A 27,924-nucleotide genomic window follows, 5' to 3' on the forward strand; every position below is an offset into this window, starting at 1 on the left:
GATGAAATGTTACAGTTTGGTCAAACGCAAGGGCCAAGGATCTGAAATCCAGGATGAAACTGTCGTCTCTAATTATTTTGTTGCAAATGGAGCGTTGGAATCCCAGTCCTAGTCCTGCTGGAGTCTGGGGAAGTTAATAGCACAAATTCCATAGGGATAGAACTCTAAACTGGTTCTGGAATTGAGGTTGTCAGATTCACCTGGAATGCAGTTTAGAAACAAAGGGCAGCTCTGAATTTTTTCATTTATTTGAATTATTTATATAATTTCCTCAGTTTAAGAAAGTGGGTATCTAAGACTCAAAAAACAGAGCTCCAATGTGTTTTCCAGGTGTGTTGGAGCTTGAAACATGATCTATAACAATTCCATAATGGAACAGATGCCCCAACAGGCCCCCCTGTGGCATTCAGCCTTAAAACACCCTCCGAGTGAATCTGTGCTTGTACAAATTTGTTTTCTGCTTGGGATTTACAGGGGGATTTTCATCGAGGGTCTCTCCTGTGTTCTGGACGGAGTGTTTGGGACAGGGAATGGATCCACCTCCTCCAGCCCCAACATTGGTGTCCTGGGCATCACAAAGGTAAAAGGCTTTGCCCTCAGGGACTCGAGTGTTTCCTCTCCTCGGGTGTGTTCCTTAGGGTCATGATCCTGTTCCAGGAGACCATTCTGCTCCGTTCCTCGTGCAGACAAACTTCCCAGATTGTTCTGAATGTACCTGGCTGGCTGTACCAGCTCTTGTCCAAGGGAAATGCATTATTCTACATCAGGAGCTCAAAAATCCTTTTATATAGAGTAAAAGGCAGTTAGAATCCCCATAATGCAGATGCTGCTGCATAAACTATCTCTTGGAAAACCCAGGCAGCATTCCAGAGCTCTGGGGTGGTTTGAGTTGAGGCATGAACACTGTAAACTGTGTAGAAATTGGTGCTTTTTGGATGTCTTGGCTCTCAAAAGCATCAGAAGGAAGTGACTTTTTAATGCCTCACACAGTAAAATGCAACTTGAGGTGCTTGGGCTTTATCTACAGCTGTACCGGGGCACTGCACTGACACAGGGGCTGCAGTCAAGGTAATTTCACAGTTAAATGTACCCTAAATGTTTGTTTTTAAGGCTTAGAGGTTCACATATTTCTTGTGATGTTGCTCAGTGAAATGCACGAGCTCTTGAGGAATTCCTTTGCTCACAAAGACTGGATCTGTGCCTGGAGCCGGGAGGCCTTGGGCTGCAGAGGTCTGCTTGATATTGTTAATTTAACCTTGGTAAGAAATATCAGCAGCATTGGTAAAGTAGTTTATGTTGTAAATAGGTCCATCTTGTTGGGTGTTTAATGTGGAAACCATCAATACTTCAGTGCAAGGATAGAAAATGTCTGTCCTCCACTTGCAGTAACTCATCCCCCTGGCCTCATCCCATATAAATGAATATATTTGTCTTCAGCCGTTCCTTCTGCTGCACAAAGGCCGATTCTCTTGGGTTTGGGGTGCAACACAACACTAACAGCACCACCTGCTGTCTGTCCCAGTTGCCATTCAGCTGCTGATGGAAATTCCCTAGGAGAAGTTTTGGTCAGAAAAATCCTTAAAGAAAGGTTTATTCTGTTCTGCTTCCTTTCTGTTGTTACTTGATGGGGGCTGAGATGAATTAACAGCCCTTTTTTTATGAGCAGCCCACAGAAATGAGTGTGCATTTCATCCTGGAACAGTGGAACTTGGATGCTGAAGTGGCAGCTGTGGCAGGGAGTGGAGCTGCCCAGTTGGGCTGTTCAGGGCACGTGCTGCCACGGTGACTGTGCCTTGCCCGGAGTGGCACAGCTGGATGGCCCTGCAACACTGCTTGCTCTTGTTCCCCTGCCTGCACATCCATTCCCAAAAACCCAACAGTTTTTCAACTTCAAATAGAATTTTGGCATTGAGATACTCTGCTGTTCATTTGGGAGGGGAAATCTTCAGTGCTGCACCATCCTGCTGATCCCAAGGCATTTCCCTCCCTTGAAGTTGGGATATAATTACACTTAGAATTTAAATTCAGCTGGATGGAGGTGCTGCAGAGTCTTTGAGCTGGTGTGAGTTTTATTTGATGAGAGGAGGATCAATTACCTCTGATTAGCTGGGGCTAAAGCAGCTCGTGCCAGAGTGGTGATGCTGAAATGGAGGTACCAGGTACCATTCCATGCACTCCAAAACAATCACTTCAAGTGTTGTGTGCTGGGAATAAATACAGAGCCTGAGCTAAATGCTGCCCAGGATGTTTTCAGCAGCTTTCCAGAGGAGCTTAATTTGTTGGCCTTGTAGTGATGGAGCATTTGCATAAATGAATGTCACTATCATGCAGGTTTTCAAAGAATCTGCCTGTTTCTGGCAGGGAGGTAATTGTAGGACAAGGTATCAGCGGCCCTAAGGAAATGAATATCTTTATAAAGAGTAGAGAAAGGTGCCACCTAAATTCTGTTGTAGTTCCAGTTAATGGTGCAGCTTCTGTTTGCAGGGGAAGGATCTCACCTGGCAGCTCAGCAGTGAGGAATGTGGGGGAAGGAAGGACTTTTCCCCTCCTCAGTCCTGTTGGATCTGTGGTTTCTCATTTTGCTCCTTTAGCTCAGTCACACATGATCAACAAATGAATATTTCCTTTTTGAACCCCGGTGCTCTGTACCAGGGGACCTGCAAAGGGCTTTTCTAGAAACCATCCTAATGTAAAAGTGGGGTTTTTTGTCCCTGGAGCACCTCTTATGGCAGTAAAACTGTTAAAATACCAACTGTTCAGGTTTATCCACTACCACTGCAGCACAGAGACCCCCTGACTGCTTGAATTTTGAATGCTTAAAATAAAACTGGGAAGGAAGTGCAGGCCCTTGGTTTCAGTATTAGCACAGCCCTGATTTGCATGAGGTTGTGCATTCAGCCCTGGTCTCTGAGGATGTCACAAAACCAGCTGCTAATCTCAGTTTAGAAATCTGCACCTCCTTCACATGAACTGGTTCCATCAATTCCTGCGTCCAGGGGCAGCAACACGTGGAATTTATTTTCCCACTTGCCCATCTCTCCTCGGTGTGGTTTGTCTTGTTTAGCTTTCTCTCTTGCAGCTGGGTTGCACCACACTTCATGGTGATTGTGGCTGCAGCAGTTCCAGATGGTTTTAGGGCTGGCTTGGTGCTCTCACCCCAAGGCAGGGAAGCTGTGCTTGGGTGCAGAGCAGCTGCGCCTCAGCTGAGCCTTTCAGCACCAAAATAAAACGCGCACGGAGCTGGAAACGAGCTCAGATTCAAACTGAACAGTAAAAGAAAACGCCAGCAGTGAGGCTGGGCTGAGTGCAGACCTGACCCAGTGCCCTGTCCTGTTTCCCTGCAGGTTGGGAGCCGCAGGGTGATCCAGTACGGGGCAGCCTTCATGCTGCTGCTGGGCATGGTGGGCAAGTTCAGCGCTCTCTTCGCGTCGCTGCCCGACCCCGTGCTCGGGGCTCTCTTCTGCACCCTCTTCGGTAAGGGGGCATTGCTGCTCCTCTTTGCTCTTCTGAGGATTTTGCTGTCTTATTTTATTGAAGAAAAGGACTTATCTTAAAGCTGATCTTTGGGTTTGTTTTGTATTCAGGGATGATCACGGCCGTGGGTCTGTCAAACCTCCAGTTCATTGATCTGAATTCTTCTCGTAATCTCTTTGTACTTGGATTTTCCATTTTCTTCGGGCTCGTCCTCCCAAGCTATCTCAAACAGAACCCCCTGGTCACAGGTACGTGTCCCTGCTCCTTCTCACCAGCGTTTTTGCCTTGTGCTCACACGCAGAGTCCATGCAGGTACAAAGAACCTGAGAAAACCCAAATTAGGGAGCCAGTAAAGGCTGTAGGTCTAGACAAGCTCTGTGTGTGCTCAGAGCAGAGTTCACTGGGAGGTTGAGACCTGCAGGGAATGTTCCAGTGGGATGCAGCTGAAGCTTTTCTGCTTTCTCTGGGTGCATTGCAGAGCAATGGAAGAAGGCAGTTACCAGCTGGGCTGAAAGAAAAACTGAAAGGGTGAATGTGAGTTGGAAATTATGTTAAAAGATTGAGGGGAAGCACCAAGGCAGGGTTTGGAAGGTGGGGATTTTTTTGAGGGTTGAAACTTTCTGTCACTCAGACGTGTTCTGAGCGTTAGTTTTAGTTTTAGTGAATTCCTTTAACTGTTAATCAAGTCATAGCTTTGAGGAGTTCCCTGGGAAGGATTTCTGTTTTAATATTACCCTCAGCAGTGGTTGTGACAGTGTATGTCACCAAAGATGGACTCAAAGGAAGTATTTCACTGCTTTGGGTTTGTTTGTGGTTTTTTAAACAAAATACTACCTGACTTTTCTTTCCACTGTGCCTTCAGACCAGGATTTAAGGGCATATCTGTCCTGCTGTAAGTGGTTAGAAAAGCAGATCCTTCAAGCTTTATGTGGTTGATGCAGTGTTCTTCCATAAGAATTCTTGCCCCTCCAAAAAGTAAAGATTTATAAAAAGAATTATTTCAGTCCCCACAATTTTACAATCTGAATGTTTCTCTTTTCCATTTTACGGTTTTCTGCTTAGTTCAGATCAGTTGTGTCTGCAGTAGGAACTAAAACAGTGTTTTGTGGCATTTCTGTGAGCAACTGAGAGTTCTTGAAGTTGCATTTTGGGGAGCAACATCCCATGGTGGTGCACTGGGGGAAGGTTCTTGTGCACCAATCCCCACGTGGTTCGAGCAAATCCCTCACTGACCTCAGGAACAAGTGTTCCTGGTTGGCCTGGGTGTAAATCAGCAGGATGTGGATGATAAAAAGCCCCCAGATGAGCTCTTTTTTCCCTGTTGCTGCAGGAATAGCAGGCATTGATCAGGTGCTGAACGTCCTGCTCACCACAGCCATGTTCGTCGGGGGCTGTGTCGCCTTCATCCTGGATAACACCATCCCAGGTGAGCCCTGAGCCTGCCCTTTCCCAGTAACAGCAGCATTCCCTGGAGGCATGCAAGAGGAGCAGGAGATGCCTGCTTTTGGGGCTGGCTGTTTCACACCAGCAGCAGTCCTTACACCTGGCCTCCCTTTCCCTGAGAACACCTGGAATCCTTCCCAGGTTAAGCTTCCATCCTGTTAAACACCTAAAAGAGCTGACAAAAACCAAACCAGTCTCCAGAGGACAGAGTAAAACTGGTTTTAAGATCCAAATGGAGAAATTTGCCTTGACTTCCAGTTCCAAAATAAAACAGATAGTGTGTTTTTCCCTTTCCCTGCCTTTTTGAGGAGTCTGGAAGATCTTTCCAGAGCTTTGCTGAATGTGGTAGCTGAGCCTTGAGGTTTTCAATCTTCTTTTAGGCCCTGCTTTTAGGCCTGTGTGTTCATGCAAAGATGTCCATGAATATATATATTGTTCTCCTTTTATTTTGACTTGTAGGGAGCCCTGAAGAAAGGGGAATACGGAAATGGAAGAAGGGGGTTGGTAAAGGAAGCAAATCCCTGGAGGGCATGGAAACGTATGATCTGCCTTTTGGCATGAACTTGATTAAAAAATACAGGTGTTTCAGCTTCCTGCCCATCAGCCCCACCTTCATGGGATACACGTGGAAAGGCTTCAGGAAAAGCAGTAACTGCAGGAGTTCAGACGAAGACTCGGAAGCTACAGTATAGCCTTAGCTGAAATTATATTATCTAGTTGTAGTAAAAGATGTATTTGCAGTTTCTTGCTGATTAAGAAGCATTAAAATATATGTTTTGTATATCTGCATTTAAATTCTGGAACCAGAGCTGAGACGGATTAAAAAAAAAAAAAAAAAAAAAAAAAAAAGAAGATAAAAAAAGCTTTTCCGGCTGTGGGTGTTGGGAGCCAGGTCTGGTGTCTCTGGGGCAAATCCCACTGATTTTGGGAAGTTGGAGAGAGCTGTGCACCTAAGTCTGTTTGTTTTAAATGGATTTAGGTCCTGCAGGTGTGTAGGTGCTACTGCAAACCTTTCGTTTTCATGGCGATTTTACTGAAGCTCTCGGCGTTGGTTACGCCGGGAAAGCTGAACCTCGGAGAAGGAGGGGGGAAAAAGAGAGAGAAAAGGAAAAATACTTCCTTCTGATTGCATCAAATCCCATAGATGCTGTTCTTCACTCAGTGATTTGCACGTTCCACATTCTCAGTGCCCTGGAAATGGGGTTCAGCTGGTGCTGGCACATCATGAGAGTGTTAATCTGAATTATCAGTGGCTTCAGTGACATCCAGTGTTAGGACAGGAAGTTTCTGGAATAACTTTGCCCTTGAAAAAAGCCATGACTGACTTGGCTGGCTCAGTGCTGCAGAAGCCACTTATTTCACAGCATTTCTCATTTTTAAATGTTTGCTTTTCCCACCTGGGATTCTCCCACCCCACCGCAGTGCCCAGGATTTCCTTACGGGGACACAGGAGGCTGGAGCGTTCAGGGATGGGAAACCTGAACTTCCAGACAGGGCCTGGTGGCACCGTTTTGGTTCAGTGCCTGTGTCCAGCATGATGTTTCCTGGCCAGGAATGCTAATTAGCTGAGCAGCTCCAAGCAATTAACAGTTGTTACATGCAGGGAGAGCCACACAGGCCTTGGGTCTGAGCGGGGTTTTTTTTGCTGGTGCTGCACAAGCCTCTTTCTTCTCCTGTTGTGGGGCTTCTCCAGAGGCTCGTTCCTGCTGGGAAGGGGCTTTGGGACAGCAGAGACACGACACCTGCCAGCCTCACCCACCGGATGGTTTCACGGGTATTGGGTCCAATCAGGGCACCACTCAGAGATCTTTTTTTTTTTTTTTTTTTTTTTCCTGGAATAGTCTCAGCTCTGATGTTATGTGGGTGTTCACGCTCATCATGCATTCATAATTAACAGTTTTATTCCTGTTTAATGTTCTTACTATTGCAAGTTAGTTTTAGACTTCAGTGTGGCCCCAAAAGCATTTTTCAGCTGTGGAGATCATCAGGGAAATGTTGTGTAATGTAATTTCAAGGCCAGTAATGCTCTACGGTGCTTGCGTTTCGTATTCCTGGAAAACCATAACAGTAGATCCTGTAACCCCCTAATATATTTATCAAAGTTTGACTACTGGACAGGAGCGCAGGAGCTCTGTTTTCTGAGTCTGCTCCCAGGGGAATTTGTTCTGGGTTCTTGAAGCATGGACGGGTTGGGGTGGGGAGGGCAAGGACGGAGCTTGGCGGATCAGTACTGAGTAGTGTAGAGTCGGAATGGTTCCGTGGATTCCGTTCTCAGCATGCCATGGCTGTTTCCAGAAATTGTTTTATCCCGCTTTTCCCATGTCCAAGCATGCGTTTGTTCCTGCTTCCTTCGGGGAACTTTCAGTAGTTTGCAGTCTTGGTGTCAGTTGGGCTCGAGAGCTGGTCGGAAGAGTTGTTGTGTAGTAGACGAGGTTCATTTGCCTGTGAAACAAAAGTCATTTTTGCTCATTTTTCAGTGTTTCCTCTCCAGGGAGTGAGGTGTTGGATTCCCACGCCCACCCGCACACGGTTTGGGTGCGGGGACCTCTGAGCAGTGGCACGAAGCTTCCAGATTTCCCAGCTTTCTGTGCAACCAAAGATGTGTGGCAGACGTGGGGGAGTTAAAAATACCCATCTGAAAGGAAAACAGAAGCCACCTCTGGTGGCTGTACAGCCCAGGGGGTTGTGGTGATGCCAAATGCCAAAGTTGGTTATCCTGTGAAAGTGGAGAAAGGGAGGAAACAGGTTTTCATTTCCAGCTTTTTATTTCCAGGCCGGAGCCCCAGAGCGTTCCCGGCTTCCCCAGCTCCTCCCGCAGGCAGAGTTTGGTGACTCCAGAGAGAGACGAGGGGATGGGAGCAGAGTTTCTGTCTCACCTGGCTGAGGGAGAGCCGGCCAAGTTCTGCATTGCCTCAGCAGAGATTCCCCAGACGCTCCAAGTTCCAGGGCAGCAAATCCCGGGACAGTTCCCTCCCGCAGCCCTGCTCAGCCGGCCCCAGGCCTCAGGAGCGCTGAGGGAGCAGCTGGAGTTGGGTCAGTTTGGATCCCAGCTCCTCAGTGTGAGCTCTCCACCTCTTCCCGAGGGTGCACGGTGGGAGGTGAGCCGCAGGCTCGGGAAGGACGCCTGGATGTGCAGGAGGGGCTGGGCTGAGGACAGAGCTGGGCACAGCAGCCTTAGGAAGAGAAGCTCCCCTGTCCCTTCTGGGGCTCCTGGAGCCCTCCCAGCAGTGCTTTTCTCTGTGAGGGAAACCCCTGAGTTCACCCTGGGTTTGTGCAGCTGCAGGGGTGGATTTTGGACCTTAAATCCTTCTCCCACCCTCACTTTTCCTGGTCACTTTTCCTGGTCGCTTTCCCAAGTGGCTGCTGTGAAATTCCAGGGAGCCCATGCTGAGCTGCTGGCAGGGGTGGTGGAGGATGAACCTGCAGGTTTGGGCAGCGTTAAAGTCTCATTGTGTGTGCTGGAGACATCCAGGTGTGACCTGACTGCCAATGCAATGCTGGATTTTCCTCTCTGTCCTTACCTGCCTTTCAAACTCCAACCACCCAGGGAAGGCGGCACCTGAGAGGTGAGTGAAGAGGCGATGAGAAGTTTCAACCAAATTCGAGAGGGAAGGGCAAATATTCATGGTAGAAATATCATTTTGTCATATCAGAGATGGTATCAGTGTATACAAACAAAGTAACTTGGGTTTTTTGTAATTGATATTCTCTTGTATTTTTTTTAGGTTAAATTAAGGGTTCTTGCTGACATGTTGAAACACGTTTTCTAAAGCAAATACTTGCAAATTATGCCTATAGAAATTTAGGTTTCGTAGCTGACAGCTATGACTGATTCACATTGTCATATTGGAGGGACTTCACCACGTACCTCGCTCAGAAAGCTCAACCTTTTCAACCCCAGATTTGCTTTATTGCCTTTTAATACTGACTTGAAATATGACAACTTGGTTTGTACATGAATATTGCAGTATTTTATTTCCATATATTAAAAAAAAAAATAACATTTCCGCTCAGGATAACGGCGGCGGTTTTCCTGGGAGGGAGTGGTATGAGTGTCATGACAATGTCATGTGATGGTAGAATTTCTTCATTGACGAATCTATAGTAGTTGTGTATACTTTATTTACCCATGTTTGTGTTCCTACCCAAAACTGGAGGGTTTTTGTTGTTTCCTCCCTGCTGAGCCCTCGGGGCTCCCGGGGCAGAATTGGCGCGTGCAGAGAAAACCCCTCAGCGACGCCCCGAGGAGCATCAGCGAGTGTGACCCGTCACTGACACCACAGAAAGTGTGGAAATCCCGTCCTTTTGGGTACAAACAGCACTCCAGGCACTCGTGGTGGCAGATCCCCGGTGTCTGCTGGTTTGGCTGAGCCCTTGGATGCCTCCACCCCACCTCAGCAGCCTGTGCTTGCCATAATCGATGCATTGATGTGTAAAACGCGTGTGTGAGACCAGCACGACCTTTCATGTTGCTTCTTTGTGGCCTTCTTCCACCAAAAGCGGCTTTTCTTTCCCCTTTTCCTTTCATTTTTCCAAGCAGGGGGAGTGGGGGGGTCACTCATTTTTTGCAGAAAAGTCCCACTTGGTGCACGTTTCTCTGGTTTTTGAGGCTGCCGGCCCCGGGGATCCCACGGGGTCGGAGCTGTGCCGGGGCCCTGGGGTGGGAGGCCACGAGTTCCCGGGGTGGGCTTGGGCTGTGGGAGGGTTGGGATCGGTGTTGGGAGCCATCCCGAGCGTTCCTGGCTGGAATTCCCGTTGGGCTGTGGCTGTGCAGTGACACCCAGGGCGGCAGGGAGGGCTCGGGTGGCCTCTGGCTCTCCCTGCACCTTCCCCAGGCGCTCCTCGTGCTGCCGGCCCAAATTCTGTATTTGTCTGTTTCTAACAACCCTTGGTGTAACAAACTATTGACTGTTCTTAGGCGGTGGGGATACATTTTGTTTTTCCATGACTTTTCATGACTGACTTTGGCTGTAAAACTTTTTTTGTTCAACAGCAAAAGTTTGGTTTGGGGTTTTTTTTTTTTTTTGTTTGATTTTTTTGTTGTTGTTGTTCCGAGATGTGTAATTCTTTTATGGAGGTTTTTTTTTTATTACTATTATTCCTTTTTTTTTTTTTCTAACATTGCTTCATTAAACAACTAAATATTTAAAAATGTAATATTTGGACCAGATGTTGTGAATAATAGTAGATAAAGCTATTTTATTCTGTATTTTTAAAGCTGTTCAGTATAAATAAATGCGGGCATAGATGCAATGTGGCAGTGTGGTGTCACAGTTCCTTTGATGGAGAATCATGGAATTCGAGAATCCTGGGATAATTTGGGCTGGAAGGGACCTCAAAGCCCAGCCAGTGCCACCCCTGCCATGGCAGGGACACCTTCCACTGTCCCAGGCTGCTCCAAGCCTCAGTGTCCAGCCTGGCCTTGGGCACTGCCAAGGATCCAGGGGCAGCCACAGCTGCTCTGGGAATTCCATCCCATCCCCTCCCCACCCTCACTGGGAAGAGCTCCTTCCTAACTGATTCATTTCCTCCTAGTGGATAATTAATTTTGGAATCCAGGTGAGGGGAAGCCCCCAAGTCTCTGTAGCAGGTGCCACCCCAGACCACGACCCCCAAACCCCTTCCTGACCTCGCAGCTCTCGTCCCACAGTCCAACCCCACAGACACACGGAATTCCTTGGTTTGTAGGGAAGAGGCACAGCTTCCTGCCTGTTCCTGTGGTTCACTGCCTGTCCCTGCTCTCAGCTGAGGCCCCTCCAGCTCTCCCTGGGTGTGGATGAAGGAGCCGAGCGTCACCTTGGCTCATCACCCCCTCCCCTCATCCCCAGCCCTTCACGGACCTCATTTCCCTGCAGCTCCAGTGGCAAATTCCCGCTGTCAGCCCGGAGCAGCAGCGATGCCTGGAAGGGCTTGGGAGCTGGGAGCGCCTGGCTGAGGGTACCCAGCACCCTCAGGAATCTGCCAGCCTCCAAGGGAGCTGCTCCTGGCTTTGGGGACCTGGGGACCCCCCAGCACCACCCTGAACTTGGGTGTGGCCTGTGGGGATGAGTCCAGCAGTGCTGGAGTCAGATGGGAACTAAAACAGCAAAAAATCACCCAAATCCACGGTGAGGGGGTGAGAGCAGCTGTGGGATCAAAGCCAGAGGAGCAGCTGTGAGCAGGGCCAGGGATTTCTGAGCGCTCAGGTTTGGGTCCGTGATGAAAACCTGATCCTAATCCTGGCTAATCCCCTGTGCTGCCAGCTTACAGCTCAGGCCATAATTGTGTTTTCTCCCTGTGCCTTGCCCCAGTCAACATCGACCCAAGGAGGGCAGATCCTGGGCAGAACCTCAAAATGTGAGGATTTCCAGGATGACTGAAACACCCCCGTGCAGGGAGGGCGGTTGTGTGAGAGAGATGCAGGTCAGGGACGAGAAGGGGCTTTTCCAGAGCCTCTTCCCATCTGGTTCCCAGAGCTCCCTAACAGCTCTCAGATGCTCCCACACTGACGTGGATCCATCCAAATTGCTCGGTATTTACTGGCAATCGGCTGGGGGGGTCTCAAAGCTGAAATAATGAGAGGCTGCCAAGGTAGGAAAGAAGGGATTTTGGCTGCTTGCTTGGTCTGGGGGGAAATAATTGAATATTGGAGAATTCTGGAGCTGGTGCTTTATTCTGGGACCTGACTGAGCTCCTTGACAGGAGTGAATCCATCCAAGCTCGTGGTTTAAAAGGCATCTGCTGTGATCCCACAGTGGCATTGAGCACAGAAGTGCTGATTCACCCTGTGGAACAGGTGCTGTAACTCCCTTTTGCCTTTTCCTGGGGGATTTTTGGCAGCCTGGGGGGATGCTCAGGCTCTGGAGGGGTGGAAGTTCTGCTCTCCTCGCACGTGGATTTGGTTCCTTGTCAATCCGTGCTCACCCCGCTGTGGGTAAGGAGGCAGCAGCAGCCTTGCAGCTGCAGGGAGCCCTCACAGGGCAGGAATGGGTCAGATTCCTTTGATTTGGTAAATAAATCCCTCCACCAGGCTTGAGCCTCCCCTCCCCATCACCTGTGCAGTGAGCAGGACATGGCAAAAATCAGGATTTAACCCCAATTCCACAGCTAAGATCCCCCTGTGCTCCTGTGGCACCCACCCCAAACCTTTGATTTAATTTTATTTTTCCTCTTACTCCATTTGCCTCCACCCCACGAGCTGAGGGTCAGTGGGAGCTCTCCCTGGGGTTTGGGGCCGAATCCCTGGGGTTTGGGGCCGGCTCCATTGTGCGCTCAGCCGGGCTCTTCCCACCACAAAGGGCCTCTCATCCCCGCCAGCCCTCGAGATGCTGCTGGAATATCAATCCTGACCCGGCCTCGCTCACTTTCGCCGAGTCAGTGCTTCCCTGAGCCAGATGGCTCCTCCAGAACTTCTCATATTTTACATAGAAATCCAAGAAAAAAGGGGGGAAAAGGCCCATTCCAGCCATGCCTGCAGAGACGCCTGTTTGGCTCCAGCAGCTGCTTTGATTATTTCTTTGTTTTGGTTTTTTTTCCTCCCTTTCGTGTGGGCTGTTTCTAGGCAAATTCCTTAAAAAGAAAAAAAGCCCAGAGAAGCCACAAAGCACTGGGAAAGGTCAGGAGCAGACAAAGGAGGAGGGACGTGGCCGCTGCTCCTCTGGAATACTGAACACCCCCAAACTGCCCCAAACTCTCCCCAGGGTGCTGGGAGCGGACGGGCAGGGTGGGACCCCGATCCCGGGAGTGCTGAGCGCCGGTGCAGAGGTAACTGTGACCCCCCAGCTGCAGCAGCTGCTTCCAGGCAGATTTTATTTCAATTTATTTCCCCCTCCATCCCCTTCTCGGAGGCGGTTTTGGATCCGGATGGGATCCCAAGGCCGAGGTGGGGAACGAGCACACGGCCCCGTTTCACCATCCCGACAACAGAACAGCCAAGTGTGATGCCTGCATGGCTCTGGCACTGGATATCCCAGGATTTGGGGCTTTTTAAGGCAGAAATAACGGCTTGAGCCTGTGTGATGCAGCCCACAAACCTCCCTCTGGGGATTCTGCACAAAGCTGGAGCTAATTGTGAGAGCATTTCCAGCCTGGCTGCATGGGATGGAGATTCCTTTGGGATTCTGCTCTTGGCAACGGGGTTGGAGAATCCTTTGGGATCCTGTTCCTCACATCAGGAATGGGATCCTGGTTCTGACGGCCGGGGATGGGGCGTCCTTTGGGACTCCAGCCTTGGCACCACGGGTGGGTCATTCTTTGAGACCCCAGTCCTGAGGTGCAACCCGGGTGGAACCAGGGTGTCCTTTGGGAACCCCAAACCTACTCCAGGGATGCGAGCTGGAGCATCCTTCGGGATGTCCGGGCGGAGGCATCCCAGGTCCCTGAGGTGGCATCCTTTGGGGTTCCTAGTCCTGGCACCCGGATCCCGGAACCGAGATGTCCTTCGGGATCCGGGTTCCGGGATGACCCCGGCTGAGGGAGGGGGGTGTCCCCCGCGCTCCCACCCGCGGCCCCGCCCGCGCCCCTCCCCGCCGCGTCCCGCCCCGCCCCGCCCAGGGGCGGCCCTACGGGGGCACCGGCTGCGGAGCGGGACCGGCACCGGCACCGGGTGAGTGCGGGCGGGATGGGGCGTCCCCATCCCCGTCCCCATCCCCGTCCCCATCCCGGTCTCCATCCCCATCCCCGCCCCCTGCGCGGGGAGCGGCCCCGGGGCTGAGCCGCGGCCCCCCCGCAGCCGCGGCCGCAGCGAGCGGAGGCGAAAACCGCGCTCAGCGCCGGGAACGGGGGGGGATCCGGCCCCAAAACCAGGGTGTCACCTCAGCACCCACCGAGCGCCCTCAGCATCGCCCTCCGCGCCGGGCTGGAGCAGCCGCAGCGCCCGCGGCTCCCACCCCGGACACGGCACCCTCCGGCCCCGTCGCGCCCGGGCGGGACCCGCCCGCCGCCGTCCCGGAGCCCACGAGGAGCCCCTGGTGGGCACCGGCTCCTCCCGGAGGGCTTCACCCTGAGCGCGGCCAACGGGTCCCCTCGCCTGTCCCCAAGTGACCCGGTACCCCCCCGGCATCCCCGGCCGGCTCTGCCACCGCTCAGCGCTCCCTCCTTCCCTCTCCCCTTCCAGGACGGAGCAATTGGGCTGGAGAACAATAGCGGCGCTGGAAAACAATGGAGCTGCCGCACCTCCCCGCCTAGGGATGCGGGCCGGACGCGGGGAAGGGATCCCAGCTCAGGAGTAGCGGCCGGGCCGGAGGCACCGCCGGCAGCGCGGCTGCTGCAGCGCAGGATCCGCGGGACGGGGTGAGCGCTCGGCCGCGCGTGTCCGGTCGTGCCCCAGACACCGCTGAGCGGAGCGGCTGCTGGAGGCTCCCGGGAGGAATCGCCGCCTTCGGATGATGCTTTGCTAGCGATCGCAGCGGGATCGAAGCGCCCTTGGGCCGGTTAAAAGCCGCCCCGGGCTGCCGGGGAGCGGCAGCGCTGGTGCAGGAGGGAAAATCGCGGCCTCCCCGGGGAGCGGGATATTCCCACAATCCCTCAGCTGCGCCAAATCCGCCTCTCCCGCCCCAGCGGGGGATGCCGGCGATGCTGCCGAGGCTCCCGTGTGCTGCGAGGGGGGGGACCGAGGCAGCAAAACCCCCCCCAAAATGCAGATTTCTTTGCAGGAGCGGGGAAGAACATCCCTCTCCTGCTGAAAACACGGTTGGGGGGGAGGGTTGGTACTTTTTTTTCTTGTTTTGTTGTGTTGGAGCTGCGCATCTCCCCGGGAGCTCGGCGAGGGTGAGGGGCTGTGAATGCGGCCAGGCTCCCTCTGCCCCGCGGGGCAGGTTGGGCTGTAGGGTTGCGGGAAGGGGTTTAGGGAGGTTTATTTTTAGGGAGGGGAACAAGTCTGGGCTCCGTGGGGTCTGTCCGGCCTGGAAGCAGCGGCGGGAGCAGCCGAGGGCTGTGGCGGGGAGGCAGCGGGGGCTGGGATCCTCCTGCCGCGGGCGCAGGGCGTTGGTTCGATGCGGAGCTCAGTTAAAAGCGCTTTGAGAAGCATCAGGAGAAGCTCGGGCCGGGCACGGCACGGCGGAAACGCGTCAGCTCCGAGGGGGAAACTGAGGCACGGCGGTGCCGGGAACGGAGACGGCCCCAAACTGCCACGGTTGAGCAATGGAGAAACTTCCACTTTGCCAGCCCTTGGATCTGGGTGATTTCCAGCCTTTTTCCAAAGCCGCGGCGGGATGTCGGGGTCGGCAGTGCCTGGTCTCCGCTGGGGAAGCTCCAGGAGCCGCCTCTCCCCTCCACGCGCAGCCTGCTTCTCTCCAGACCCAAAAAAGGAAGAATTTGCCCCTTTCCTCGGAAGGGGATGTGATGACGGAGGCGAAGGTGGCAAAGCCGGGGCGTAAACAGGAAACGACTCCTCAGCACTGGAGGATGAACCTGCATTTTGGAGCTCCCCTTCCATCCCAAAATGAGCCTTTTTTTGGGCTGCAGTTCATCCCCGTGTCCCCTTCGAGGGAATGGGGACTTTGGCTTCGTCCCTTTGTGTCACCAGGATGCTCTGGAGCAAAGCTCCGACTGGTACCAAAGGCTCCACCCTGGGCTGTGCTGCTCCAGGAGAGGTTTTTTCACTCACTCTGGTGGTTTTTTGGTCCCACTTTCACGCGTGCCAAGAGCCGCGTCCTTTAATCCTCCCGGAACATCCCCAGAGTTTTCATCCCTTGCCAGGGGAAACCCACGGTCAGGATGCTCCTTCCTGCATCCCACAGCTGGGAACCCGCAAATCTGGGGCCCCACAAGCAGGTGCTGCCCCCACATTTATCCCAAACCCATGAAGTCGGCTGCAGGATTGCGCCCCGGTACTACTTTTGATGGACAAATAGGATTATTCCTGGGTTTGCTCCCTGTGGGAGGATGGATGGGGGCAGCAGAGGCGGCTGCTGGCTGCAGGAGGAGGGCTGGTGCTGGGTTTTGCCGGATTTTGCCAAATTTTGCCGGGTTTTGCCGGGATGCTCGTGCAGCTCCTCAGCTGCTCAGGAAACCCAAAGCTTTGTCATCTCTTCCGCGATTTTTCGGTGGCAGCTTTTTCTTCTGCTTTTTCTCTGGGCAGACCCTGAGCCCCAGGGCTGGGCTGAGCCAATTTCCTGCCCTTCCCCTCCTGCTCTGACTCCAGCACGGCCTCGGGTGGGGTTTCAAACCTGCCACAGAGTATTTTTGCTATTGCAAATCGTTTATTTGCTGGGATTTATCCCAGCATGTGGGATGGGACACCGGGACTGCTGCCCTGCAGAGGCTGTAGGGTTTAGATTCATCCTCTGACAGGTTTTACAGCCTTGGTTGTCATTTACCCGCCTAGATTTTGGCGTGGATTTGGGTGTTTTTCTTACAGGAAAAGGGTTTTTTTCCCCCAGGGGACTGGGAGGAAGCACATGGCGATGTGGGAGGTGGAAGAAAACAGCGGCTTGCAGAGCAAACACTTTTTTCTCACCTCAGTTTCTCTTCTGGGAGAAGGGAAGGGAGGGAAAAGACCCTGGAAAAGTGAAATCCTGTCTAGGAGACCTTGCACAAACATCTAAGGAAAAGCACAACCCCAAAAGCCCTTTTTTCATCGTTCAAAACCACCCCAGTTTCACATTCCAAGGTCTCTTCAATGCCTGATTTCCAAACTGTTTTGAACCCATGAGCGCCCCAAGGGCTTCACCCCAAATCCCATTTCAATTCCATTTTGCAGCGTCCAAAACTCACACTTGAGATCTAAAGGGGGACCTGTCCCGAGGTGGGATTCTGGGGACTTCCCAAGTGTTTGCAAGGCCCAGAAATCCAGCTGGGATCATTAAAAAGCTGAAGGATCAGCCCAGCATCTCTGCCTGCTTGGAAAATCACCCCTCGTGCCACCACGGGGCTTGGGGTGGCCCAAGGTAGCAGCAGCCTCGCACAGTCGGAAGCTTTGTGGAATGAAATAAGAGTAAAACAAACGGAGGAAAGGAACAATTCCCCTTTACACCCCTCCCACCCCCAGCCCTGGCGTCGCCGGGACACCCGTGGATGCTCCAAATGCAAATTTAGCGTAAGGATATCTCCGCAGGGATTAAATTTTCAGTGAGTTTGCGGCGCCTCTGCCCTTATCTGATCTCCCTCCCTTCGCACCGCTTTTCCCGCAGGAGCCTCTCCGAGCTCCACCCACACCTGCGTCCTCCGGGGCCTTTGCCAGCCCCGAGGGAGTTCTATTTGTATTTTTATTTGTATTCCCCCCGTTCTCCGCGGGAGGGTGGCGGGGATGCGGGGATGGGGCGGCTCCCGCTGAGGGCTCCCTGCTCCCTCCCGCAGCTCGGCTCCCATGAGCGCGCAGCCCGAGGATGGATTTCGGCGGCGGAGGGGACCTGGTGCCCTGCGGGAAGGACAAATTCATCCCCAAGTAAGAGCCTCGGGAACGCCGGGAGACGGGGGGAGGCGGGAGCTGCGCGGCTTGCAGTGTTCCAGGCGGAATATGTGGGATACGGGATACGGAATGTAGGGTACGATGGGCTACCTGTAATCCGAAATGTGTGAGGTCGTGTGTAACCTGCTGTCTGCGACCCGAAATCTGTAAGGTGTGACATACAACGATATATAACGGTATATAACAATATATAGCAATATGTAACAGCATATAGCAATATATAACGGTATATAACGATATATAGCAGTTTGTAACAGTATGCAACAATATATAATGGTATATAGCAATATACAAGAGTATATAGCAATATATAACAGTATATAGCAATATATAACAGTATATAGCAATATATAACAGTATATAGCAATATATAATGGTATATAACAATATATAGCAATATACAAGAGTATATAGCAATATACAACAGTATATTACAATATATAACAATATATAGCAATATATAACAGTATATAGCAATATACAAGAGTATATAGCAATATATAACTATATAGCAATATATAACGGTATATAGCAATATATAACATTATATAACAATATATAACAATATATAACAACATAACAATATAACATTATAAATACAATATATATCAGTATCCAGCATTATAAACACAATATATAACAGCATAAACACAGTATATAACATAAATACAAGATATAACGTATTATCTATGACCTACAGTATTTTTTGATCTAAATGTATATAATGTATTAATATATATTTTATAATAATATATCATGTGTAACATATAACAATATATAGCAATATATAACAATGTATAGCAATATATAACAATATATAGCAATATATAACAATATATAGCAATATATAACAATATATAACAATATATAGCAATATATAGCAATATATAACAATATATAGCAATATATAGCAATATATAACAATATATAATATGTAATGGTATATAATATTATAAACACAATATATAACATTATAAATACAATATATATTATCCATGATCTATAACATACAATATATCCTTGAGCTAAATATATATATATTAATATATATAAAATATATAATTTAATTTATAACATCTAACAGTACATAGCAATGTTTAACAATATACAACAATACATCATTTATAACCATATATAACATTATAAATACAATATACACCACTATAAATACAATATGTATCATCTTGTCCATGACCTGTAATACACAATATTTCTTTGAGCTGGAAGGATGGGAGCAACTCTGGGTTTTAACTCAGTTCAGAGGGTTTGGGGAAGAAAAAGCCCTTCTGGGTGGAAAAAACCCCACAATTTCCTGAAGAAGAAAATGGTTCCCGGTGGGATTTTGAAGCTTTCCTCAGGAGTGTGGCCAAATGTGGCCATAAACTCCCATAAAAAACGGGCTTTGCTGGAAAAGCCCTGATTAAGAATTGTTCTCCCGTTCTTTGGTAAAGAGCAAAGTGACTCCTGAGTTTTAAGGGAGATTAAAAGGAAGGTAAAGCAAATATTGGACATTTTCCTTCGCATGACCCCAAAGCCCCATGGTCTGTGCTGGTTTGTGTCCTGAGCCTCCTCCAGCCAGCCCAGCCTCGGGAATTAAGGGAATTAAGGCCCGCCTGGCCTGCCTTATTTTGACTTTCCAGCGATTTTTCTCCTTGTCCTTTATTCATTCCATTCTCATTTTCATACCTATCTTTATTTCTATTTTTAAATTTTGTTTTTATCTGGATTTTGGTCTTTGTTTTTAATCTTTATTTTTGTTTTCATTTTGAATTTGCCCCCGGAGCGGGGCTCAGATCTTTGTTCTGAGGGCTGGAGCCGGGAGCCGACGTGACCAAGTGATCACTCGTGACTCCAGCGTGACCCCCAGAAAATTGATTTGTTTTTCAGCCTCGTGACCAGCTGCCCCGAGGTCTGATGGGGTTTCTTGTGCCTTTTTGGGAGATTTATGGGGGACACGGTCACAGGGAGCTTCTCTCCCTAATTGTGGGTGCAAAATGTTGGACCCCCAGCAAAAAACTTCAACCAGGGAGGGCAGGAGGGAGGCAAAAGACCCAGATCTGGCTCAAATAAAGCTGGATTTGGGTCCCCAGCAGCACAGCAGGTTCTTCAGCCAGGGAAGCAATTCCTGCTTTCAGCCCAGGGGTCCCTGAGCGGTGCCTGCAGCGTCCCCCTCCTCCCCCAAAGCCCATCTCAGCCCCCTTCCCGTTCTTCCCCCCAGGAATGAGCTGCTCCTGCACTTGAAGACCTACAACATCTACTACGAAGGGCAGAACCTGCAGCTGCGGCACCGGGAGGTGAGAAATGCCCCAGGCAGAGGGAAACTGAGGGAAGTGAGACAGAGAATCGTGGAGCCACGGAATGGTCTGGGCTGGAAGGGACCTTGGAGCAACCCAGTGCCACCCCTGCCCTGGGCAGGGACACCTCCCGCTGTCCCAGGCTGCTCCAGGCTGGCCTGGGACACTCCCAGGGATCCAGGGGCAGCCACAGCTCCTCGGGGAATTCCATCCCAGCCCCTCCCCACCCTCACAGGGAGGAATTCCCTCCCAATATCCCATCCAAACGTGGAATCGTGGAATGGTTTGGATTGGAAGGGACCTTAAAGATCATCTCGTTTCAACCCCCTGCCGTGGGCACGGACACCTCCCACCATCCCAGGGTGCTCCAAGCCCTGTCCTTGGACTCTGTAGACTGGAGAAGAGAGACTGGATCTGATGGATCACTCAGTGGATATGGAATTGGTCCCTGAGGTCTCTTCCAGCCCAGACCATCCCACGGTTCCCTGTCCTGTGGGGCAATCCCAGAAGCTCTGCCCTGATCCAGGTGGGCGATGTCCGTTCTCCCATCCTGGAAGGCCACCAAGTTTTCCAGGCATGGTTTGTCCCAGTGGAGCCACCCTGGCTGTCACCAATCCCGATTTTCCCTGTACCTCAGCACAGTTCTCAGGAGGATCTGCCCCGTGGCCTTACCAGGAACGGGAGTGAGACCGAGTCCAAAAAGTCACAGAATCACAGAACATTTGGGTTTGAAAAGACCTCAGAGACCCCAATCCCCACCCTGCACTCCCGGCTGTTCCCTGGGGTGCTGAGGATCCCGTCTGTGCCACAGGAGGAAGGGGAGCTCATCGTGGAGGGGCTGCTGAACATCTCCTGGGGGCTGCGCCGCCCCATCCGCCTCCAGATGCAGGATGACAACCAACGCATCCGCCCGCCGCCCTCCTCCTCCTCCTGGCACTCGGGCTGCAACCTGGGCGCCCACGGGTGAGTGGGGAGGGGCACAGACAACCCCAAAAACTCACAGACAGCCCCAAAAACACATAGACAGCCCCAAAACACACAGAGACAGCCCCAAAAACTCACAGACAGCCCCAAAAGCACATAGCCCCAAAACACACACAGAGCCCCAAAAGCACACACAAAACACACCCAGACCCCCAAAACACACCCAGACAGCCCCAAAAACACACACAAAACCACACAGACACCCCAAACACACAGCCAGCCCCAAAACCACACAAACAGCCCCAAAACCACTCAGACACCCCCAAAACCACACAGACACCCCCAGCCTGTCAGGGTTTGCTGGTTGCACCCCCAGCTGCTTCCTCTGGGTTTTCCTTGTCCCAGCTGGAACCAGCAGCGGGGAGGGCTGGAGGGGCAAAGATTCCTTGGATGACCATTCCCTCTGCGGCCACACACGGACAGGGCACCCACCACCCCCTCTGTCCTCCCGCAGGTCCGTGCTGAAGCCCAGCACGCTGCCGGACATCCAGGTGACGGACACAGAGGCCGCGCCCAGCACGGAGACTCCCGGGAACGGCGCAGGTGAGCCGGGCTCGGATCCGCCTGGGCTGGTCCCGGTGCTGGGGAGCAGCTGCCTCACGCTCCGCTTTGATAAAACAGGAACCAGGCTTGTCCTTAACTCCAGGCTCGGTTTCCCATCCTGCTCCAGTCAGGCCACTTCCAAAATGAATTCTTTTATTCAATCCTTTCCCGGATGGCCCAAAACTCAATGATCTTGAAAGTCTTTTCCAACCTCAGTGATTCCCTGATTCCCAAGGGGTTTTGCCGGCAGTGAGATGTGCTGGAGATGAGCTTGGAAAGAAATGGGGGGATGGAGCAGAGATCCCTCGTGGGAGCGCAGGGAAAAGGATGTCGGCGCTTCCCCTTCCCGGAGGCTCCGCGTTTCGGGAAGAAGAATGGGAGCATTGGGAAGCGCCGTTGCCATGGGGAAGTCAACACTGCTGCAAAGTGTTTGTGCCCTCCCTGGTTTTTCCTCTGCAGAGGGGGAAGAGCTCCGCCGGAGCTTCGTTAACCCCTTGTTCTAAGGAGCAGGGCACAGCTGTTCCACCCGGAATTCCCGCAGGGAAAACCTGGTGGATGCATTTTGCTCGTTCAGCTGGGGCATTTTGCAGATGTTCTGGGCTTTTTGGGTGTTTTTTGGGGGTTAGGGGGATAAAGAAGGACCAGCTCATCTATTTAAGAGGAGCTGGGTCCTTGCAAAACTTCATCCACAAACCCCCATCCGTGATCCTCCAACTTTTTCCCTTTTTCTTTTTGCTCTCCCCACTCACACCACTTTTCCCCCTTAATTCTCTCCCAGGCAATCCCCACCCCAGGTCACCCCGCCACGATTCCCCAGCAGCTCTCTCAGCCTTATGGCCTCAATCCTCTGCCAGCACATACAAAAAAAAAAAGCCTTTTATTGCATTTTCCCTAAAATCCAGTAAAAAACCAGTGCCCGGCATGGGCGCAGAGCTCCTCAGGAGCGCTCGGTCACCGCATGTGCAGCTGGAGCAGCGCCTGCCGGAGATTTCTCCCTGCTGCAGACATGCTTTGAATTAAAACACCCAAAGCTGGAGCCCGAGAGGTTCATTAAAAATGGATGAAGAGCTGGTTTATAATAATCTGGATCTGGGCCAGTTTTCATGCAGAGATCTGAGGCTCTGCCCTCGTTTGCCTGTTCTCATTAAAGGGAAGGAGAGCAGAGAAAGTTAAATTATGGAAAAGCGAGGGAAGATGCTCGAGGTCCCGGGAGAAGAGGTTTTATCCAGGTAGCAGCACGGATTTAGGCAGCTAATTCTGAATTAATGACCTTCCTCGGGAGCTGGGGGAGAAGAAACCGGCTGCTGCGGTTTAAGTGGGGGGATTAAACGCGTCCTGGGAAGTTCGTAGGGGTGAGGAAGTTTGAGCCTGAGGTGAGGATTTCTGCACCCACGTGGGGACTCCCAGCGGCTGTTTTGCAGCAGGAAGATTCTGGAATCAGGGAATCTCCTGAGTGGGAAGGGACGCACAGGGATCATCGACCGAACTCCCAGGACACGCCAGCAAATCCCACCCTGTGCATCCCCGCGAGCGTTGTCCAAGCGCTCCTGGAGCTCCAGAGGAGAACCTGGGCGGTCCCCCCTGCTGCCAGCGCCCATCCCCACGGTCCCACGGGTGTTTTGCAGCCCCCAGGCCGCCGGAGGAGGCCCCGCAGCTGATGCGGACCCGCAGCGACGTCGGCGTCCGGCACCGCGGCAGCGCCCGCACGCCCGGCGAGCAGCGGCGGCTGCGCCGGCACCGCTTCTCCATCAACGGCCACTTCTACAACCACAAGGTGAGCCCGGGGGGATCCGGGGGATCCGGGGGGATCCGGGGGGATCCGGGGAGGGCCCTCAACGGCGTTTGTGCCCCGCAGACCTCGGTGTTCACTCCCGCCTACGGCTCCGTCACCAACGTGCGCATCAACAGCACCATGACCACGCCGCAGGTGCTCAAACTGCTGCTCAACAAGTTCAAGGTACGGTCAGCAACCCCTGGCCTGCTCTGAATGCAGAGTTTGTATTAAATGTATAAAATCCACATTCGTTTTATTCATATATATATCTATATGAATTTTTATATTATATAGATAAATTTTTATATTATATATATATATGAATTTTTGTATTATATATATGAATTTTTATATTATATATATATGAAATTTGATATTATATATATAAATTTTTATATTATGTATATCTGAATTTTAATATTATATATATAAATTTTTATATTATATATATCTGAAATTTTATATTATATATAAAAATGTTTATATTACATATATATGAATTTTTATATTATATATATTAATTTTTATATTATATATATCTGAGTTTTTATATTCTAGATATAAATTTTTATATTATATATATCTGAATTTTTATATTATATATATTAAATTTTATATTATATCTATGAATATTTTATTATATTTATATAAAATATTTATATTATATGTATAAAATCTGCATTCAGTTTATATTTATATTTTATATATATATGTATATATATATCTGAATTTTCATATTATATATAAATCCTTATATTCTTTATATAAAATCTGCATTCAGTTTATATATATATTTATATAAGTTTATATTTATATTTATATTTTATATATATATGTATATCTATATCTGAATTTCTATATTATATATATAAATCCTTATAATATATATAAAACCTATGTATCATATGTATGAAATCTGCATTCAGATTATATATATGAATCTTTACATTATGTATAAATCTTTATATTATATGTATAAAATCTTTATATATATAAAATACATATAAAGATTATATATTTTATAACATATATTTTATATATATATGTATATATTTATATATAGTTTTTATATATGTATATATTTATATAATATGTAATATATAATATATTTTTTAATATTTATATATATGAAATCCGCATTCAGATATATGTGTGGTGTGTACTCTCTACGCATCATATATAAAAATATATAAATAGATTAGATATATCAAATTTTTATAAATTCGTATTTGAATATATATTTATAATGAATATTATACACGCAATTATAAAATATCATATTAAGTATAATTTCATTAATGTATAATTATATATTATATATAAATCATATCAATAAACTACGTGTGTATCTTAATAAATATAATAAACACTATAGAAAATATGTATTAATGCATACTTATAAATAAAGATATGTTAGTGTGATATATAATATATACTAAATCTAATATCTAATATTATTAGAAGTATTATATATGATTAAATGTAGGCATTACACGAGATATTGAATACAAATAATACATATTTAATATATATTATGTAATATATAATGAATATGTATTATATATTCTATAGAGGAATAATTTTGTAATATCTATAAATACATGTAATATATTTAATGATTCGTTAATTGTATTGTTGTATGAATATTTGTATAACCTTTGCACTTACACAGATCTGTAGTTACATATCCGTATCTCGGTATAGAACGCACCAGCCCGGTGAAATAATGGGATTTTGGGGTCGATTCCTGGGGCAGCCCAGGCAGAACCCGGCCCTTTAGCAGAGCTTTGTGTCTGCCCCCAGATCGAGAACTCCGCGGAGGAGTTTGCTCTGTACATGGTGCACACGAGCGGAGGTGAGTGCCCCAAATCACCCTGGATGTGAGTGCCCCAAATTACCCCAGAGTGAGTGCCCCAAATCACCCTGGGTGGGAGTGAGTGCCCCAAATCACCCTGGACATGAGTGCCCCAAATCACCCTGGGTGTGAGTGAGTGCCCCAAATCACCCCAGAGTGAGTGCCCCAAATCACCCTGGGAGTGAGTGCCCCAAATCACCCCAGAGTGAGTGCCCCAAATCACCCAGGAGTGAGTGAGTGCCCCAAATCACCCCGGAGTGAGTGCCCCAAATCACCCCGGAGTGAGTGAGTGCCCCAAATCACCCCAGAGTGAGTGCCCCAAATCACCCTGGGAGTGAGTGAGTGCCCCAAATCACCCTGGACATGAGTGCCCCAAATTACCCTGGGTGTGAGAGTCCCAAACCCTCCTGGATGTGAGTGCCTCAAATTATCCTGGATGAGCACCCCAAGCCCCCCCAGCAATAAGTGAGTGCCCCAAACCCCCCTGGATGAGCACCCCAACATCCCCAGCAATGAGTGAGTGCCCCAAACCCCACCCGGGAGTGCCCCAAAGCCCCGCGGTGCCGCTGCCTCGGCCCCGGCGCCGCCCGGGCACTGCCGGGCCCGACCCCGCGGTTCTGGCGTTGCAGAGAAGCAGAAGCTGCGCGGCAGCGACTTCCCCCTGCTCGCCCGCATCCTGCAGGGCCCCTGCGAGCAGGTGTCCAAGGTGTTCCTCATGGAGAAGGACCAGGTGGAAGAGGTCACCTACGACGTGAGTGTGCCCGCACGGGATGCGCGTCACCCTCGGGTGGCCTCGGAAAAACCGGGGGATCGCAGGAGCATGGGATGGTTTGGGTCCGGTGCCACCCCTGCCCTGGGCAGGGACACCTCCCGCTGTCCCAGGCTGCTCCAAGCCCCGTCCAACCTGGCCTGGGACACTGCCAGGGATCCAGGGGCAGCCCCAGCTGCTCTGGGAATCCCATCCCCAGCCCCTCCCGACCCTCACAGGGAAGAATTTATCGCCAGCGAACAGATGCGTGCTGGAGCTGCAGGAATTGCTCCTGGGTCTCTCCACGAAAACTCCCGGCCCTACGGGAAAATCCTCGTTCTGTGCTCCAAGAGCAGCTCCCAGCCGGAGCCGGCGCCCCCAGCCCGATTGTGCCATCCCGAATCTGATCACGGAAGAGCGATTTCAGCGCAGCCTTTGGCGTAATTGGTGTTTTTCCAGCCGGGAACGCGCCGCGGGTGGGAGCGGCTCCGTTGTGCCATCTGCCGGCTCGCCAGGCAGAAATCCCGGCTCCAACGAGGCGCTTTTGGGCTGAATTTGGGCTTAAGCAGCTCTGAGACTCTGGGGACGCTCGGACAGAGCCACCTCGCGCAGCCAGGGAGTGAATTAAAAGAAATAAACCTTAGGTGGATTTTTCCCCCAATAATTATCCGGTGCTCGCTCGTTTGCGCGAGTTGGCGGCCGCTCCGTGCAGAGGAAATGTCATTTTTTTAGGGTTTGCTGCAAAATTTTGGGATCCTTGATTTAAATCAAGGAGAGGATGGGAGTAGCAGGGGTCAGTTCATCACCCTCTTCATCATTTCCTGCTCTTCCTCTCCCTCCCAGGTCGCCCAGTACATCAAATTCGAGATGCCCATCCTCAGGAGCTTCATCCAGAAGCTGGAGGAGGAGGAGGACCGGGAAGTGAAGAAGCTGAAGCACAAGTATGTGGGGCTGGGAGCTCCAAGGGGGGATGCCAGGAGGGAAGGACATTCCTGGGGGGGGCTGCTTTGGTCACAAAAAATTCATTTGCTCAGCCCTGAGTCCTGAGTGCGGGGTTTGCGTTGCTCCAGGGTTTTCTTGGCCCAGCTGGGTGCTGGAAAATCCCCTTTTCCTTGTCCTGTGCCTCCCCAGATACTCCATCCTGCGGCTGATGATCGAGCAGAGGCTGGAGGAGATCTCCGAGGGTCCGACGGCGATGTGAACGTCCGTGGGATGTGCTGCACCAAATCCCAACCCCCCGCCGTTCCCAGTGTCCATCTGGATCGCTCCAGCTCCGAGCCAACCCCCCTCCCACGCCTTCAGCCACGCACAATCCTCGGGGGGCTCTTCCCAGGAAGGCTCTGGCTGGTGGCAGCTTCAGCCAAAACCTCAAATCCCCTGGAAAACACGGGGGGGAAAACAGGAAAAATTTAAAAATTAAAAAAAAAAAAAAAAAGAGGAAATCTGTGAGCAGCACAAAGCCGAGGACGGGGCTGAGCGAGGGCTGCCAGTGCTCCAGAGCTGGAGCTGGGGGCTCGGTTTGGAAGTGCCCAGCGTGGCTCCTGGCTCGGTGGCAAGAGAGCACAAAAAATTCCTCTTTTTTTTTTTTTTTTTAGAGAAAAGCACATTCCTATTGCAATAATTCACAGGTGTTGGGAGGATTTTGTAAATCCAAAGGGTTGGCTGAGGTTTGGGGGGTTTAACCCTGACCTGGGGGCTCACGGGTGGATTTCCAGCACAGGAGAAAATCCCATTTTTTCCAGCGCGTTCCCCAAACCTGCATCTGGCGGTGCAGCCCCCTCCGCCCCCCGCTCTAATTTGCACTAATATTTAGGGATTTTTAAGGAAACCACGATGTCAAACCTCTCTGGTAGCTGTAAATGCCAAATAGCACTCGCAGGGATAGCTGAGGGCCTCGAGCATCTCGAGGGATGCTGGATGGAAAAGGGGGGAAGGCAGGAGGAGGTGGGAGGCAGAAATAAAGAGGATTTTATTTTCCAAATCCATTTTCCAGCCGTGCCAGCACATTATCCTGGTGAAACCAGGACCGGACTGGCTCCATTACCACCATCAGCTGGGAAAACCTCTTTCCTCCCAGACTAAACCAGCAATACCAATTTTATACCTCGATGTGAACTAAACCTCTGACTTTCTCCCTCCCTTTGAGTTTTTGCAATGCATCTTTGTAATTTTTTTTTTAATTTTAATGGTACCTTTTCCACCTTTAACTCATGTTCGGGAAAGTGTTGTACAGCGAGAGGAGCTTCTGATGTGTTTGAAGGATGATTGTGACACTGCTGCGTGGATTAACAATAAAATAAAATAAAATATGTAGCAACTTAATGCAGAATGAACCCCCCTGAGTCAGAGCCTGGCTTGTCCAAAATAAATCACTTTTTGTGGATAGAAATGCCATGGAAATGGGCTCCATGGGAGCTGGGA

The 27,924-nt window shown here is 50.2% G+C and overlaps 2 protein-coding genes across 6 annotated transcripts in view; both read left to right on the top strand.

The window, feature by feature from the left end:
- Window positions 1–10,170, top strand: part of SLC23A2 (solute carrier family 23 member 2) — a 51,983-nt gene extending 41,813 nt beyond the window's left edge. For all 3 annotated transcript variants that reach the window (XM_069035648.1, XM_069035649.1, XM_069035650.1), the window contains 5 exons: window positions 475–580; window positions 3,345–3,474; window positions 3,585–3,722; window positions 4,805–4,900; window positions 5,377–10,170. In XM_069035648.1, the coding sequence (XP_068891749.1) occupies window positions 475–580; window positions 3,345–3,474; window positions 3,585–3,722; window positions 4,805–4,900; window positions 5,377–5,609 (703 nt within the window). In that variant the 3' untranslated portion in view covers window positions 5,610–10,170. The remainder of the gene's footprint in view (window positions 1–474; window positions 581–3,344; window positions 3,475–3,584; window positions 3,723–4,804; window positions 4,901–5,376) is intronic.
- Window positions 10,171–12,541: 2,371 nt separating this feature from the next.
- Window positions 12,542–27,892, top strand: RASSF2 (Ras association domain family member 2). 3 transcript variants are annotated; one of them, XM_069035652.1, is made up of 12 exons: window positions 12,542–12,660; window positions 14,012–14,187; window positions 17,194–17,281; window positions 19,524–19,599; window positions 20,411–20,562; window positions 21,038–21,126; window positions 22,752–22,900; window positions 22,982–23,083; window positions 24,704–24,755; window positions 25,385–25,506; window positions 26,347–26,444; window positions 26,635–27,892. In XM_069035652.1, the coding sequence occupies exons 3-12, from the start codon at window positions 17,223–17,225 to the stop codon at window positions 26,702–26,704; spliced, it is 969 nt and encodes a 322-aa protein (XP_068891753.1). In that variant the 5' UTR covers window positions 12,542–12,660; window positions 14,012–14,187; window positions 17,194–17,222; the 3' UTR covers window positions 26,705–27,892. The 3 variants fall into 3 exon arrangements, with proteins under 3 accessions (XP_068891753.1, XP_068891752.1, XP_068891754.1); XM_069035651.1 differs by lacking the exon at window positions 12,542–12,660 and adding an exon at window positions 13,452–13,501; XM_069035653.1 differs by lacking the exon at window positions 12,542–12,660 and adding an exon at window positions 13,452–13,501 and having other exon boundaries at window positions 20,414–20,562.
- Window positions 27,893–27,924: the final 32 nt, after the last annotated feature.

The sequence above is a fragment of the Aphelocoma coerulescens genome, chromosome 22, assembly GCF_041296385.1.
Source record: "Aphelocoma coerulescens isolate FSJ_1873_10779 chromosome 22, UR_Acoe_1.0, whole genome shotgun sequence".
Classification (NCBI taxonomy): domain Eukaryota; kingdom Metazoa; phylum Chordata; class Aves; order Passeriformes; family Corvidae; genus Aphelocoma; species Aphelocoma coerulescens.

Excerpts from the sequence above, each read along its gene's own strand:
- RASSF2 (XM_069035652.1), top strand. The coding sequence starts at position 17,223 with ATGGATTTCGGCGGCGGAGGGGACCTGGTGCCCTGCGGGAAGGACAAA. Across the intron at positions 21,127-22,751 it reads GACTCCCGGGAACGGCGCAG|CCCCCAGGCCGCCGGAGGAG; the intron begins GTGAGCCGGGCT and ends GGTGTTTTGCAG. Across the intron at positions 26,445-26,634 it reads GTGAAGAAGCTGAAGCACAA|ATACTCCATCCTGCGGCTGA; the intron begins GTATGTGGGGCT and ends GTGCCTCCCCAG.